The 18,075-nt window shown below is 33.5% G+C and overlaps 1 protein-coding gene across 2 annotated transcripts in view; it reads left to right on the forward strand.

The window, feature by feature from the left end:
- The window catches only part of LOC128550300 (gamma-aminobutyric acid type B receptor subunit 2-like), a 154,598-nt gene that overhangs the window by 131,874 nt on the left and 4,649 nt on the right, over positions 1–18,075 (forward strand). For both annotated transcript variants that reach the window (XM_053529102.1, XM_053529103.1), the window contains exons 10-19: positions 1,898–2,048; positions 2,516–2,648; positions 3,242–3,349; positions 3,931–4,053; positions 4,488–4,589; positions 7,139–7,363; positions 13,185–13,349; positions 13,632–13,770; positions 16,451–16,613; positions 17,789–17,947. In XM_053529102.1, the coding sequence (XP_053385077.1) occupies positions 1,898–2,048; positions 2,516–2,648; positions 3,242–3,349; positions 3,931–4,053; positions 4,488–4,589; positions 7,139–7,363; positions 13,185–13,349; positions 13,632–13,770; positions 16,451–16,613; positions 17,789–17,947 (1,468 nt within the window). The remainder of the gene's footprint in view (positions 1–1,897; positions 2,049–2,515; positions 2,649–3,241; positions 3,350–3,930; positions 4,054–4,487; positions 4,590–7,138; positions 7,364–13,184; positions 13,350–13,631; positions 13,771–16,450; positions 16,614–17,788; positions 17,948–18,075) is intronic.

The following is an 18,075-nucleotide window of genomic DNA, read 5'->3' on the forward strand; positions in this document are numbered from 1 at the left end:
TAAGTTGTGTCAATTCCCTTTGCTATGACCAATATACGATGTAATTTGTCATATTTATGACTTGTAATTGTGCAATACTCGAATGTAACTCATTAAGCATAAATGTGCATTTTAAGAATTGCGCAGGCTTACAAAGCTTGGGTAACATCCAGCGAAAGACAAAAAATAGTTCCACAGGGCTCCAGATAAGATGCGTATTAGCGTAAATTACGTATAGAAATAATGCAAATACGCATGTCTAATAATTTCTAAGCGTATAAAAACGTATATAAAATTACAGAAACGCACACAATGCTTTTTTTAAAAACAAAATCTGAATCGTCTGGATGCGTTAGGTAACATAGCCGATCAGCCTTAATTCTCCCACATTGAACGTAAACACGCATCGTATGATTTCTATAAACTTTGCGTGGGTTGAATTTTGCAGTCAGTAAACGGATAAATTATCGGAAGAAGAAGCTCTTACTGGTTTGTTTAGTTACTACTGATATTAAAAATTATTTTAATTCTTATTTTCCGAGAAATAAACAAATCGGCGAAACATTAAATTGTATTTTCTTGTAGTTTTTGAAATCGAAAGTAGATCGTCTATGTTTGGCTGCTTTCACGAAACGAAACAACTTTTTTATGAAAAGATTTAAATAAGAGGTAATTTAACCGTAAACTTCAATGTCAGATACTGCCAGTTGCTGCTAAATGTCTTCGTATCATCACAATTTGTAAAATATATTGTTCAAACTGGAGAAAAGTGTAATCGTATCCGGATATAATATTTTGGGTAAATATCGAGCTGTGTTATGAAATTTTAAGAAAAAAACTAAAAACAAACTGAAACTGGTAGACTATACTGTCAGTACATCAATCATTAGCCGACTCAGGCCATTCAGGCCTTTGATTTTGTTGTTGGGTTTAACGTCGCACCGACACAATTATAGGTCATATGGCGATTTCCCAACGAAGACTGAAGGTGCCTCTCCGTGCATTATTTCATCACGGACGGGCACCTGGGTAGAACCATCGACCTTCCTTAAGCCAGCCGGATGGCTTCCTCACATGAAGAATCCAACGACACGAGTGAGGCTAAATCTGATATGTAGTCTTATTTACAAGAACATAATCATTTAATTCTAATTTATTGCACTAAAGGCTTTAAACTTCATGCCACTATATGTTCACTTGTCAACGAAGTTAACGTTCGAAATGTTATCAAATATACCGATTTGACACTGTGTCCTCCATCATGGGAACAATAAAGAATGCGTCTTCCACATTTTATCGGAGTAGATCTTCTGCAGAGACGTCTTGTGAGCGGAATAACCCTATAAATCAGTTATCTGTCTCAGACTGATTAAACTGCGGGGAGGTTTATCTAATCCAGTAATGATATTTGACGTACAAATATTTCTCCATGATTTAATAAAGACATCCAGCGGGAAAATTTATCTTTCAAAGAATTTTAGAGTATTGATTTTTTTTTGTATCAATGCTTCTTTAACGCCTGGTGTTTCCAGCTAGTGTCGGACTAATAAGTCTGCATAATCAATCTTGAAATATTGAATTCTTTATTGCTATGATCTTTTACGGGTTGAAAGGTACGATATAAAGCAATTAATAAAGACAACTCGTAAACTGACAAAAAGCGACAAGATTATACTTTGTTTTTTTTTTAAAACAATGTACTTTTCCTCTCGATTTTTTTTTTGTGTAAAGTTAACATTTTTTTCCTGACTGAACAATCACAGTACAAGAGATGGATCGGGGATAAGCAAAAAAGACACCGTCGGAGACTTTAACTTTTTCTTCCCTTATTTTCTTTACGACACCGTCTACAGTCGATCAAAACCTATTCTTGATGAATATAAAATCAGTATAATCATTTTGTCTTTACTTTACTTAGGGAAGGGACCCCCGATCGACCGGAAGTTAGTGAGGGTTGAGTATCAACGAGTTCCAAAGAGTATCTACTTTAGTATATGCACCCTTGCTGGCGTGGGGATTGTGTTGGCAATTTTCTTCCTGGTTACAAATATTATTTTCCGAGAACATAGGTATATGATTTTTTTCCTTAAACCAAAAAGCCGTCGTCTACTCATGTCCCATATCATATTTTGAACTAACGTTAACTAGATTTTGCTATAAATGTAACAGACTATAAAAACAAATCTGATTTTTATGTTTTGCTTTTATCAAAACAAGAAAAATATGGTAAAATATTCTCAATTATCTCAGAAGATAGGTAAATGATTATGATGATGATGATGATGATAATGATAATGATGATAAGAATAATAATAAATGAATAAATAAATAATAATAATGATGATAATAAGCTGTCTGGCTGCTTAATGCAAGTGGATATGTAATACAGGTGGCCGCTAATTTAAAGGCAGGTTAAACTGTATATTAAATAGGAAGTGCAAAATGAGATATATATGTATATTAATTAACAAACAAAAAACAACAGAAAATGTCAGCAGTAACTGTCATGGTATTAATCAAAGCTAATTATTTTCAGGTATATAAAGATGTCCTCACCAAATTTGAACAATATAATTATTGTTGGGTGTATTCTGACGTACCTCAGTGTTCTTTTACTGGGAACTGACGGCGGTGTTGTACATATCCTATATCTAGGTCATATATGTACGGTATGTTCCTAAAGTTCCATCTTTCAGGTCAAAATTTCCAGTATGTGCTTTAAAAATCCAGTGATTGCGTATCTTTTCACTAGGTCCTATGTGTTCGGTACGTGCTTTATGTATATTTAGGTCCAGTTAACACATTATCTTACAAAAAATTATATCCATATTTTTATTCAAAACTACGCAAATGTTAAAATAATTTATTAACTTAAAGTTAAATTGCATACTTTGAAGTGCATAATATTTGTCGGGGATTAATTTTCTTGGAATTCGTGAAATTGAATTCACAAAAATATGTGCATTTCAACACCATAAACTGCCGAAAGCACGAAATTGTATGTTTACAAAATGAAAAGAATTTACAGTATTTAACCAGTTATTAAAACATTGAAACAGGCACACTGTTTGTAAAATGTTGTTGTTTATCTTACTTTTCTGCATTCCAATTATTTCATACACTACATATCATTTACAAGTAAGCAAGTTAAGTCTTTTAAATCGATAGAAGTAATACTTTTTTGTGTTCTGTCTTTATCTTAGTATTTTAGTTCATGGCATATTAAGATGCTATAATCAACTGTATGTTCATATTTTTTCAGTCTCGAGCGTGGGTTTTGTCCGTCGGCTTCACTCTGGCATTTGGCGCAATGTTTAGCAAGACATGGAGAGTGCATTCTATTTTTACAGATATAAAGTTACATAAAAAGGTACATGATCAAAAAGTTAAACATAATGCGGTTCGTTGAAAAAAATAGTGTTTTCACACATAACTATGCTTTGTTCTTAAACAGTATCACATTCAAAAAGCTTTTACCTGTAATAACCGTACACAGTTGTTATATATATTCATATACAATGTAAAAAACCAATCAGTGTTCCATGGAACCTATGTTGACATTGATAAATATTCTTGCAGCTTGCGGCAAAAAATAAAATATGCCTAAGGCTTTGATAACGTAAAGGCAAATGCCTCTGTATTTGTTCGAAAGTGATATTTACGAAAATCATATAAACGATCTCCAGAATTTTTTTAAACAGTCCATGAATATTTCAAAACATAAAGATTATGCTCGAAATTAAAAATTTGTCGCTAGCAAGATGGGGGTGTTCTTTATTTTAATTTATCTTATTTATACATGTATAGTAAAAAGTAATTTTTTGACCATAGAAATTCATAAATTATGAAACCAATTTAAGATTATTGCAGCACAACAGCTAAAATAAATTTGCCGACAACTGTATATGCAAGCACCTCCATTGCAACCTGTCAACAAAACATATTTTACAGGTAATAAAAGACTACAAATTGATTCTGGTAGTGACCATCTTGTTAGTTATCGATGCAGCAATATTGGTCACCTGGCAAATCCTCGATCCTTTACAGACATCAACAAAAAATCTAACTACCATGGTATGTATAGAAACTGTACTATCCATATTATATTTTACAGAATATATGTGTAAATGTATACAAGAAAGTATGTCATGACTTTCTTCGGTTCTTGCTTTACTGTTGGTTACTCGTACCACATCTCTGAAATAAGGACATTCGTCATCAAAATAAAACATAGTAGTCTTTTACATTTGCTTCTCTGTCATGTGGACGTATTATTATACTCCACTGAACTATAAATCAAAACAAAAGGAGTAAAAATCGGGTATGAATGATAGCAAGGCAATCTTTATTTGTAATAGGCATTAAAAGCGAGTTTAAGAAGAAATTACATGTTTAATTGTTAAAATCCAACAATTGATGGAAACAAGACAGAATTACCATGCTTGTTGCCATTTCCTGACATGACCGGTTGCCATGCAAACAGTTAAATTATATCTTTCATCATATAGGTTGAAGGTGATTTAGATATTGTACCGGTGGTGGAATACTGCAAGAGTAAACAAATGTCAATCTGGCTGGGTCTCATATACGCATACAAAGGACTTTTACTGGTAAGATAGCAATGCTATATACGATCGTACAACTGTCTTATAGAATACCAACATCTGAGATATGCATAAAAACATGATACTTCATACATGCATACATATAATAGTTCTATAGATAAGATAACACTAAAATACTTACACTATTAAGATACCAATGCCTGACATACTTAAATACGTGTTCTTAAAGACTTCGTTTCTTACCAAATTGATATCATTGTAGCTCGGTACATGTTCTTTCCAACGACACGAAATCCCTAGAAATGTGCATTTGAGCGGATGAGCAGCATTACATTAAATATTGTGCCAAAAAACGGACATTTCTTGTTGAGAATTATACACATATATATGTAGAAAGTAGGTATTTTGACCCAAAATTTTGGACCCAGAAGTTTAGCTTGCAATCAACGCTAGGTTGATCCCATATGAACAAGAATTTACGTATTTTTTTATTTACGAAATAGCAATATCAAACCCCAACCGAGGGCCCTCTGTCTTTCAGTTGCCAGTGTTCTTCGGTTAAATTTCATCCGTGCTTGTATATTTCTTTACACGCATGGTGTTCTCCTGGGGAATATGATTTGGTAAAAATACATTTAAAGGGTGTCAATTTGTAGCTTGGCACTTGTTCTTTCCAACTAGACTACGTTCTTGAAATTGTGCCTTTTAGCGGATGAGCAGCATTACACTAAATGTAGTGCCAAAACGATCATGTCTTGTTCATAATCATTTACATATCCTTAGGACGACAAACACATTTTTATAGAATCTCGCAAGTCATACTATGGTTTTTCTCGGAAGTAAAGAAAATGAAAGTGCACAGGCTAAACTTGAAAACGAAAGTCGCATTTGTATTGGTCTATAGTCAAGGTTCACGCGAAAATGTATGCGCGTGGACTTCAAAAGGTCATTTTTGATGTTCTCTAAAAGTGTCAGTATATACCTCGGATGTCAGATATTTCCATATTTGGGAGCTGCAGACCTAGACATTTCAGAAATACATGTATTTTCAAAATGAATTTCATGTAATAAATATTGATTCTACGGAAGCATGAAAGGGCCATCAGACACGAATACGTTTTATTACGTTACGGCCGCGTAAAGGATATAGGATTGATATCTAGACACTATTTGCAGAGTTTTGCATAGTGAATTATATTGTTCAAGGCAAATGTATCGGTCATTTAGAAAACAACAGTCTGAGGCGCTGTTTTTCTACATCATTGTTGACATTATGCTCGGGACAAATTAGTATCATTATCTGTTATAAAATTATCAGTTTTTTATATATAAACTAAAATATAACAAATTTACTTGCACATGCATCAAACGCATTCGGGATGCGCTGATATTTTGTTTCTCAAAAACCATCTCTCTGGTTTCATTCAACTTTTCCCCGCAAATATCTGGTGGCATAATCTGTCACTAACTGACACTCATTTGCAAAATGATTATATTGGCAAGACAAATAGCCTGAGCTCATAATATCTAATAATTGTTTTCTCAGGACAGGAGACACAACGCAGATCACTTTAGTGCCACACATTTGCCATTTTGATATCCGATTCCTTTTAGACGATTATACAAGGAGCAGAGCACGTGCCAGTCTTGAGTAAATGGAATCTGATAACTAGTTTTTTGTTCGAATTATTTGGAATTTTACTACCACCAAACAACTTTGTAATCAGTTTTACTCCTAGCAGACGACAAATTCGTTATATTATCTTCCTTTGTCATACTGACGTGTGATTACGTTTTCTTGTTAGGCAATTCGGCATTCTTCGAACGTAAATATAATATAGCTCGCCCATGGTTATCGTACAAAACACAGGATGCCAAAATACATAGGTTCCCGATTGCAATTGCGGACTCACTGCTTAAATCCTTTAAAAATCAAAGATCATCATTAAACTCGGTAGATATATTATATATATCTATAAGACGGTGTTGTATATTTTTGATAGAAACTATGGTCGCCTTACCATTAGCAAGTGTTTCTTTAAATGGCGTACATGTATGAGAAATCCACAAAGCTGACTACCGGTATAATGATGAAACAAGACAAAGTGTGTCTGTACTTGAATTACATGTGTTTCTAAAATAACATATGAATTCTTACTGTTCCACTAGAGTTAAAAATTCACACTGTGGCATAAGCGGACGTGACTTAAGGTATTGGACCTATGGCGACAATCAGCAGTTTCCTTTTCATCACATATTCTCAGTATGCGAGTTTTGCATTTCTAGACAATACAGAAATATATGTGTTTGTAACTACCGACGACTGCTGAAATAGGATACGGTGGATACGTAAATAATCGCATTGCATTAGACGAATGTTATTACAGTTCCGTTCCACTACCTTGAAATCTAAACCTAAACCAGTAGCCCGAAAAGAATTGCCTAGGTCTGACATTTTAATACATACAGTAGTTAGCTGTAGTTTAATGAGAAAAAAGGGCTGGACTAATATCTTCGTCAGTGTAAAAGTATGAATGGCTCCACTTATATCGCTTTATTTATATTTGAATATCATAATTATAACTCTTTTATAGGTATTTGGCTGTTTCCTGGCATGGGAAACTCGGCAAGTGAGTATCCCAGCATTGAACGATTCCAAATACATCGGGATGAGTGTGTACAACGTTGTGATCATGTGCGTATGTGGTGCTGCTGTTTCCGTGGTCATCAATGATCAGCCAACCTCATCATTCGTCATCATCAGTTTCTTCATTATCTTCAGCACAACTATCACCCTGTGTCTAGTCTTTGGACCAAAGGTAAATAGTTTTAAGTATCGTAATAACATTTTTGTCTGTGTTGAAAGTGATGAGCATGCGCAGTCTAACACGACTTCGTGTTGACAACCAGAGAACAGAAATAAATATTTTTGAAGACAGCTATTTCAGCTCCAATTTAAGTATTGCCGGCGTATTTTAATGTTTGATGTAAGATCTCCACATAATGAAGACAAGATCTAGCTTTCCCAAAGTGCGTTATTTTCAGAAAAGTTTGACTTTTAAAATTTCATTTATCGAAAGTTAATGACCGGATTCTTTTAATTGTGCTTACTTATCTTTTATCTTCTTCAGTTTTATACATTTTGGTCCAACTTTTTATTTTCAATTTATTGGAATAATTTAACGTTTATAGGTTTAATCTTTAATCTAGCTGGAATGACCATACATGATTTTCAGACATATGTCTGAATCACATATTTTTGTGTCGTTACAAATTGCGCCTTAAATTTGTTTCTGTCTCTTTGATTATAGATAAGTGCTTTGGACGATCGTATTATTACTTCTCCATTTTATCGACACAATTGTTATAAATGAATATATAAATAACATTATATACAGACAAACTCCAGAATAACTTTATATATCTCTATAACCAAACACATGACCAAATTGTCTTACGGAGATAAATCAGGTCTGAAAGCCACAATGGATCAAATAATTGGCCCTTTCTTTAATCATTGTGAATAAGCATATTTTCACGGATAGAAATTCATTTCTTTGCATCTTTTTGAAATGAGTTTTCTTGAGAACACAAAATTAAAATAGAATTTTAGGATTGATATTTCGTTTTGAGCAACTCTAATACTTTGTATCTGGTCAAGAAATTAGAGTCCATATTGTAGTTTGGTATATGTTCCTGCTTCCCATAATTAATTTCAGAATACAGTAAATTCAAAATGGAAATTATTGCAAGACATCATGTTTTCAAATATTTTATTGCGATTGAAACGAATTGACCTTTTCAAGTCCAGTTACCGTAAACGTTTGATTTTGCTTTACGAGCCTTGTCCTGCTATTTTCTTTTATAACGATTGCTCGAAAGACAAATGCTTTAGATGACAAGGCATTAAACATGAGACGTCTTCTGCTGTCTGCTGGAAATTGCATTGATATTTATCACTGAGAGATCTAGTGTTATACAAAGCAGAGAATAATATTTTTTTCGTCAATAGATCACTGGTCTTAGAAAACCCGGATGACGGTTTAAAACAACTGAATATCTAAGAGGTATTTCTAGAAAAATATCCATTGTTGCCTCCGATGCTTTCTAAAAGTCTGTACTTAACAAAATCCAGAATTTTCCGGAAAAATCGAAAACGAATATTATGTAAGTTCTTGTCAATAAACAATTCATTTATGTGAGAGACACTTTGAAATTGAATACATAGAGTTTGTAGAAACGAACTGGATGGTAAGACAATACCGGGACTGTATCTGTGGGTCAGAATCTGAGTGTCTAAACGTTCTGTCATTCAAAATTAAACCTATCATAGGGGAAAAAATGAAAACAATCAATAATTACCCCTCCTATCGCGTATGGCGTCAGTCAGGTCTCTGACATGACGTTTGGCGTCAGACATTTGTATAAGTAGACAATAATTTAATATGACTTTACCGTTAGTTAAATATATCTGTATTCAAAATAACATGTCTAAATAGAATATATTTTCAGTATCTATGTAAAAGTAAAATTGACTCGGAATTGTTAGGGAGTTTGCTTTTTTAGTCATCGACAATGTTTTTGATTTTAAGCAACATATGCATTTAATAAAATTACTTTCTGCTTTCTACTATGTTTAAGCAATAACTTTGGGACTTCAAGACGTCATATCATGCTTTGATATATGAACATTCTTTAAATTAGTATTTCTAGAGTATACATGTATGCACACGGGACGTATTTTGTGATAGCTTGGATTGTGTGACCGTCTTCTTGTTCGTCTGTCTGTTATCAATATGTGAATCCGCTTTCCTGGAAAAAACAGCACAATATCTTTTATTAAAGACTCGCTGCAACGACATATTTACTAGGGAAACAAGCATAAAAGCTCAGACGTTTCTGGTGTATATATCCTACGTAATGGAAATTCTAGTGGTTCTCTGTTTAATATCTGTTTATGTAACACTAAAACATCGGAGTTTAATATCGTTTATCGTCTCTATTACTATTTATCTGAATCATAATGAACCAAAATGTAATGTTATATACATTTGGGAATAATGTCTTTTATATTAAATCTATCGATCACTGATCTGTATGTATCATGGGGACAGTAAAATAGAAATATATTGGATTTGTACTTTCCAGGAATATAAAATCCTATCCTGGACTTTATGTCTTAGAATCTTGTTTTATTATATATTTATTGATACAGATTTCCATATGTCCTTGAAGAATAACATGTTTATGTACAACAAAATTGAATTGCAAAAATTGAAACAATGCTATTTGCATACGAAAACGTTTTCCTTTGAATAAAGTTTATGTCTGCCAGTACATAGTTTGAGTTATAAATTTCTTAGTGAATGAGTCTTGTTATATTGTATGGTTCTTTGGGATATAGAGAATCCATCATTGGTCTTCGGTTAAGATCAGAAAATCCCAACCCGAGGGCGCACCGCTCAAGTCTTAAACGAGGCTGAGCCGAGTTAAAGACTTGAGCGGTGCGACCGAGGGTTGGGATTTCCGATCTTCACCGAATACCAATGATGGATTCTATTTCTCACTTACCACAACAGAAACAATAAAAACAAGCATAAAAATATGAAACTACTTAAAACGCGGGAAATAAATTGGCGTCCGTAAGCAGAAGTGACGTCGTGATATTTCAGTGACGCACAATAACAAAGTTCCGCTTTAGTTTTATCGTTTGTAACGTAACGGTACGTTCTTATCATAAAGTAATGAATTTTGAATTGAGAAATACAGTATAAGGAACGGAGAGAAAAGATAAAGGTACTTGATTTTTAATTATTTTACATAAATAATATGTATATTCAGCGCATGAAGGAGTCCGTCACAGGAGTGTGGGATAACCCATGTGAGATAAGATTTTCCAGCACTTCTAAAAATAGAGATTTTTCTGTCCGATAAGTGAGAACATGTTGTCTATTCAATTCATTTATAATAGAGTTCCGCTTGAGCCGGTGCTAGGGGGCGTGAGAGGTGTTGCATATTAAATTGTCATAAACAGACTCTATCAAACCGAGTCTGCTATTATTCTGCTTGGTTTTATTCTTTGCTTCCTTACAGATTTTATTGGTAAAAAGTAATTGTTCAAGGATCTATTTAATATGAATAAAATGTATGTTTTACGGATTACCAATTATTGTTTTGCTTAAGTAAGAGAATTTAAATGTTGCGAGATATATATGTATGAGACCCAAAGATATATTAATATTAATGAGCCGTGCCATGAGAAAACCAACATAGTGGGTTTGCGACCAGCATGGATCCAGATCCGCGCAGTCTGGTCAGGATCCATGCTGTTCGCTTTCAAAGCCTATTGCAATGAGAGAAACCATTAGCGAACAGCATGGATCCTGACCAGACTGCGTGGATGCGCAGGCTGGTCTGGATCCATGCTGGTCGCAAACCCACTATGTTGGTTTTCTCATTGCACGGCTTATTTATATTTGTAATGGCACAGTATCACTAAACGAACAATATAAACACGACTATATTTTGTACACTAGGTCTAATTTACTATTTACAACATTATAAATGAGGATGCATAATGTTGAATGAGTTCAGGAAAAAAAACAAATTCATCAAGAACAAAGAAACATTTGAAAGAAAATTGCATGCATTCATGAAAAAAAAAACCAACAAAGTCTTAAAGAAAAACAGAAAGATATTTAAATTTGCAAACTATTTAATGCGTTCATGAAATAAACCAAAATCAAAAAGATCAAAGGAAATTATTATACAATAATTATTATGTTGTACGAGTTCATGAAATAAGCCAAATTCATAGAGAATGAATTCGTTATACATGTTAATTAACAAGAATGTTAATGATGAGGTTTGCCATTATAGCTCATAATTATCCTATATTGACCGCGTTCAAACGAGTATTCATTTATTTCACATACGAGACTGAAACAGTTTCCTTTTAATGATAATTCGTTGAAACAAACATGCATATCTAATAAGATTGATCGATTATCATTTACGTCCATAAAATGATAAATGTTTGATAGCAGTATCTGTATCAGATACCAATGGATTTCTGAGAAATATTAACTTTAGTCTGATGTATATAGATTTATATTTTATCTCTGTTGTATCAATATAACTCCATAAATGGAAAGATATCCATGCTCGTGACAAACTACATCAATTTCAATCCATGATTAAAACATATATTTCCATAACATAATATTTGGAATATGGTAATGTATTTAAACAAACTCTTCGATTGTCTTGTGGTTAAGTAAAACGCTATTATTCGTGTGGAATAATGATAGCAAATCGAGAGATATTTACATACTGAAACAATGATAATTCTTTTAAAGTGCATTTTCAAATAAATTATTTGTATAAAAAGTTGTAAAATTTCACATTTAGTTTAGGTTGATGGTTGAAGTTTTTAAAAACGTTATAGATAAAGTTTTTTGCACAAGATATTCCCGAATATCTGTATTGTAATAGGCGTAAGGACACTCGTCGAAACCATTTGTTTTCTTAATAAATGTTACAAACTGGGCCAATTCGTTTCACTTTTGCGGCGTACGCCGTTTTGCCTCGGGCAACCGGTTAGGCGTTCGTTTGGTTTCCTGGCACTTCCCGGGTCTATTCGGCGAACGCCGATGTGCGCCGGTCCAGCGAGATCTAGGCAGAGCGGCAAATCATATATATTCGCGATATAAAATCGGTTAAACATCTGAAAATTTGGGTTTATAACAGTAAAGGTAGAAACATACTATTAAAAATATTTTGCTAACTTATTTTGAAAAGGCCTAAATAAAAAATCACAGTAAATTGGAAATTTATCTTTTTTTATTCGCAGCTCACGTGGCCCGGCGTTCGTTTATTATCCAACTGGCGAAAATTATTTTCTTGCCGCTCACGTGATCGGTATGTCCCGGGTTCAGTGAAACGAATTGGCCCACTGTTTTTTTAGTTGTGTTTATAGAGTGACACCGACACAATTATTGGTCATATGGCGACTTTCGAGCTTTTTGTGCTGGAGGAAGTCCCTAAGTGCACGTCTGGTTACATTACTGCCGGATAATGCCGAATTCCTCTGCACACGATTGATTCTGCCTTTGCGACCAGTGCAGATCAAGATCAGCTTGCACATGCCCAAACTAAATGATAGACCAGTCCATTTTAGAAATTTAGAAAAGTAAAGGTTAAAACGGATGCGTAATCTCACGGAGATTACTGAGTGTCATATCAGAATAAATCAAATTCGTAATTATAATCAACGTTTGGTACATGAAAAGTCGAAACTTAATTTGTATCATCTAGTACCATTAGTTTTCCGTAAAAGTAACTCTGAAAGTTCTAACCGTTACGCATTACATGCTCGAAAAAAAGAAGAATGACAACTTAATCAACGTAATTAACCTTTAGCCTGCTGGTGGCAAATGATTTTTGCCTTTGCGACCAGTGCAGACCAAGATAAGCCTGCACATTTTCCGTGAACACTCCTACGAACAATAAATACTACTGCACAAATTGAATGGTGGACCAGTCCATTTTAGACATTTAGCAGGCTAAATTTTAAGACAGAAATAACTTGTTACTCTTTTTAAAACGATTCTATAGATTTTCGTTATATTTTGTAAATAGCTTGTAGAACTGAAGAGAGACCCCACTGGAGAGGAGAGAAGGATTCGTGCAAAACTTCAGAAACCAAAGAAGCAGACCAGCCGAGAGGAGGCCAACTATGACTTACATAAAAAGAATGAAGATTTGCAAGCTGAAAATATCAAATTCAGAAATATCATTTCGGAGGTAATATTTTATGTTTTGCATGTTTTATTTAAGTCAAACCATTTTATACTATATTTGCAAGTGTTATTTGACGTAATCATTGAATATTTAACATGTTTAATATCCAGTATGGAAATGTATTGGACGGTAGCAAAGTGCAAAGGCAAAGCGCAGAATAGAAGATAAACTTATGTATATAATAATAACCATCTACTAACGACTGCTCGCACACGTTAATCTACACCTAAAAATATCAAGTAGTACTGTATCAGGCTGAATAAAAAATGTTTCGTTCGTTTTCAGAAAATGCGTGTTTTGCACGATTTAATGGAGCAGCTTGGTGAAGACACACACGAGATTTATTTTGCCGGTAAAAGTCCAATACATAAAAAGGTTGTTGAGCTTAGATTAGCAGATTCGTCACCAAGTAAATTTTCTACAGGTATGATTATTTTGTTTAAGAAGATAATTAAAGGGGGATGTAAAACGTTCTTTCTTATGTTGTGTGTGTACACCAAAGTGCCAAAACATAAAAAGATACATTAATGTAATTTGTCACATACTGACTGATGTCAATGAGGGCATGCAGCTCGGTCAGACACAGAAATTTGGTAATTTTAGAATATTTTTACAGGTTTTTTTTTATATATATTACTCAGAAATTGCCAATTTTGAAAGTTTGAAACATAATTTCAGCCATTGACCATAAACTTTACATTTTATGTTAGACCCTTAATAAATGCCTGTCGTGTATTATCCAAACTGATATCATGTTAAAATATATATATATTAATATTGCAACATATCTGTGTTGTAGAGCCTGCATGTAACATACTCCCGATAAAATAAATTTTTAACATTTTTGCAAAACAAATAAACTATTTTCATATTCTTGCATTTCTATCATTTGTAAAGATTACAACCTATTTCATAACTGGCAGTCATTCAGCAAATAGCTGGGATTATAATATTTTTGATACGATTATGCAATTGTTTGTTCAGTATAAACGAACTTTCTTAACACTTTATTGTTTGTTAGTTTCTTTCTTTTGTAATTTGTAGTAATGAAGCTAGATTTAGATGGGGTGTGTAATGGAAAATATGTGTAGGCATAAGGCAATATAAATTTACATTTTAGCTGATTATATTACAATATTAAAAGAAATGTGATGGAATCTCTCTACCGGAAATTAAACACTATTGTTTGATCCACCTATTCCATAACAGTTGATATCCGGATTTATATAACAAGACCCTGATATTAAATATACATCACTCTGAAAGTCGCTGTTGGTGGTAGTAGGATCTTTTTGAAAATAAAAAAATATATATACATGTAAAGCCCCATTTGCATTTTAGAAAATCAGGTGCTAGTTTTGATAATACGGATATCAATTTAAAACAAACGTTGTCAATGACCAGTCATTTTCACTCAAACTATTACAAGAAAATTTTTACTGAAGCGATAAAGTTGTCATCTTTTGTTTCAAGTATGCAATTTTTGTTTACATTCTAATGGCCTTTTGGCAATAGTTATTGTAGATTGAAATAGAAAAAATAAGTAGATCACATGTAATTACTGGAGTAGCGTCTATATTGATAGGCATAAAGACACATCGTGTACCACTATATGTAAGTCTTGTTAATGGAAACACCTTGGTTCTTGAGGGAAAGGTCATTTTCTAAAAGTAAATAACATGTTGAAGGAATCCATATTATATATCTGCGGTTACAATGATTTGATTCATCAAATGTACGCGTAATGAACATAATATTTATCGACGTTACATTTAATGAAATACCATGTTATATAAAATGATTTTGGACCTTAAGGGGTGCTTTTAATAATGACAATTTCTGGGCCTAAATGTATTTTCCCTTTTTTTAAATCGAGCGAAATCACAATTTGGGTGTTTTTGTTTGTTTTTGAATTTTTACATTTTTAATGGAACTGTTGCTTGTGTACTAGACCCTCTCAGGTATCCTGAAAGCTTTACAAAAGTCAGTTCAAAATAATACTTTATTTTCATAAAACTTTCTGTCTGTCACAATCAGCTTAAATTTGCAGTGTAAAATGTCCAGTAATGAACTCGAAACTAATTCAGTTATGGGTTCTTATTGCCACTATCGGATCTCATTAAAATGATGTATAATATTTATAGTAGTATTATGGATTCCTTAATAAGGAAACATCAAGGTTAATAGGAAGAAGATGGATCAAAATTTAAGTAAAGATATAAAACAAGGCTTATAATTTTCTCTCTAAAGTCCAATGAAACTGATGTCTAATTCATCATGTGGAAAATGTTTAAAATGCAATCCCAATAGGGTTTTTAATGAAAACTGATATCGTCTTAAATATTATATTGGCAGTCAGTTGGGACATATTCATTTTCTAATCTAAGACAGTTAATATTCCTGAAATAGTTTGCATGACTCAGGGGGCGTATCATTTATAACCTTTATATGCACAATTTGTTTAATAGTCATCCGAATTCATTCCTGTAGAAGTTATATCAATAAAAACAGACATTTAAGCAAAGTGTGTCTGCCTATCATAAGACAATTATGTAATTTAGTAGAAGTTACTTAAACAGTGCCTGAATTTACTCGGTCATTGTCTTAATGTATGCGTACATTTATACCGTAAGTGCCCAAAACTACAAACTTCCTATATCTAGTCATTTTGTTAGAATTAGTTAATATTGAAAACTATTGAACTGTACACAAAAAAGCAAGTTGAAAACAGGGACCGTACGGTCAAAGACCTTTGTAAAAACTTGGGACAATCAAAACCCTTTGTAAAGGAAAAAACTTTAAATGCTTTCAAAACCAGTATCCGATAAAATTATAAACTTTAGCCTGCTGGCCGCAAGTCATTCTGCTTTTTTGCATCCAGTGCCTGCACATCCGAGCTGGCTGATCATGGTCTGCTCTGCTCGCTATTCAGCCAGTAAATTTTCAGTCAGCACCCCTTAATAATAAGGGGTGTTGCCCAAAATGAATGATGGACCGGTCCTTTTTAAATATTTAGCAGGCTAAATGTTTAGCTGTTTAGTTCATGGTCCGTCTAGTTACGTATGATGTAATAATATGTTAATACATTTTAATAACATTTCAAGGGTCTGATGCAGACGACGGCTCGTTATTTTCCGATATCAGTTGTGGTTCGGCATCTTGGACCATTGGAAACAGTCCTGCCAATAAGTTTCATTACCATGCGAATAAATCTGTGACATCAGCGTGTACCGATACTTCTGTCATAGAATGTGTGGATGACGTCAGGTATGACCAAATATATTTAAATGAAATAATTTCTAAGTATTATAGTTTAATAGACTGATGGTTTCATGGTTATATACTGATATACAAATGAACTCATCCGCTAATTATTATTTTGAACCATCTTGCGATATCATTACTCCTTTAATTATTTAGTTTTTTGATAAATACTTAGTTATTATTATCATATATGTTCTTTCTTCATGCGGTCTAAATTTCACGAAAACAAGCTCGAGCATAAAGCAAAATAGCACCTGTTTAGTTTGGAGCAAAGTGTTAAGATAAGAATGGCATCATCGCAGTTTTGATCGGCATATAAAGGGGCTGATATGTGAGAAGGGACAATTTATTTAATCTCTAAAATGTTCTCTTCCAGTAGTCTGCTTTTGCTTACTTAGTTATTGGTTAGAAACAGTTCTCATTCCTCTGATATATGTATATTAATGTAAATGTATTTGTGATATTTCTGACACTGTCGCAGAAAAAAAGTAACCATATACAATTATCTTTTGAGTTTTCGAACCAAAATGGACCTAAATTAAACCGACTTAATCAATAATCAATATTTGGAGAAATTCTTGATCTTATAGTCTAAATATATACCATCTCTATTTATATAAAGTTTGATGCATTGCTGTACGTACGAACCATATGCAAATTGTTAATCCAGATTTTTATTTATTGGGAAAATAGTTTAACATGTGTGATCTCTTTCTGTACAAATTGTGTCGTGTTCTTGAGCTATATTTTACTAAAAACGAGTTAACACTAGAATCAATTATTATTTAGAGAAAAAATTCATTCATATAGCCTGAATTTGTGAAATCTCTTCCGATATAAAAAAAACAACTGTCAAACTATACGTAAATGCCAACGAGTTAATCAATAATTACTATAAAGAGAAATGAGCCGTGCCATGGGAAAACCAACATAGTGGGTATGCGACCAGCATGGATCCAGACCAGCCTGCGCATCCGCGCAGTCTGGTCAGGATCCATGCTGTTCGCTAATAGTTTCTCAAATTCCAATAGGCTTTAAAAGCGAACAGCATGGAGCCTGACCAGACTGCGCGGATGCGCAGGCTGGTCTGGATCCATGCTGGTCGCATACCCACTATGTTGGTTTTCTCATGGCACGGCTCAAATAATTGATTGCAATAATAGAACTTTTGTTCCAAGCAAACACATACGAATGTCTAGCCTTGCAAGAACGAACAGATATGATGAAGATGAGGACGATGATCAAGGAGAAGATGACGTATTTGGTGGAGTTTATTGTGGTCCACCAAAACAAAGGGGTTCCATTGTAACAAATAATATTCATAAGGAAAATGGAAGGTAAGAATGACAGAAGGAAATATAAGTATGTTTTCTTAAGATGTTTCTTATCTCCTATCTTGTCATTTTGTAAACATTTTCTGATATGCGTAGTTTGTAGGGGGTGGGGGTGGGGGTAGGGGTCAGCA

The sequence above is a fragment of the Mercenaria mercenaria genome, chromosome 17 (genome assembly GCF_021730395.1).
Source record: "Mercenaria mercenaria strain notata chromosome 17, MADL_Memer_1, whole genome shotgun sequence".
NCBI classification, from domain to species: Eukaryota; Metazoa; Mollusca; class Bivalvia; order Venerida; family Veneridae; genus Mercenaria; species Mercenaria mercenaria.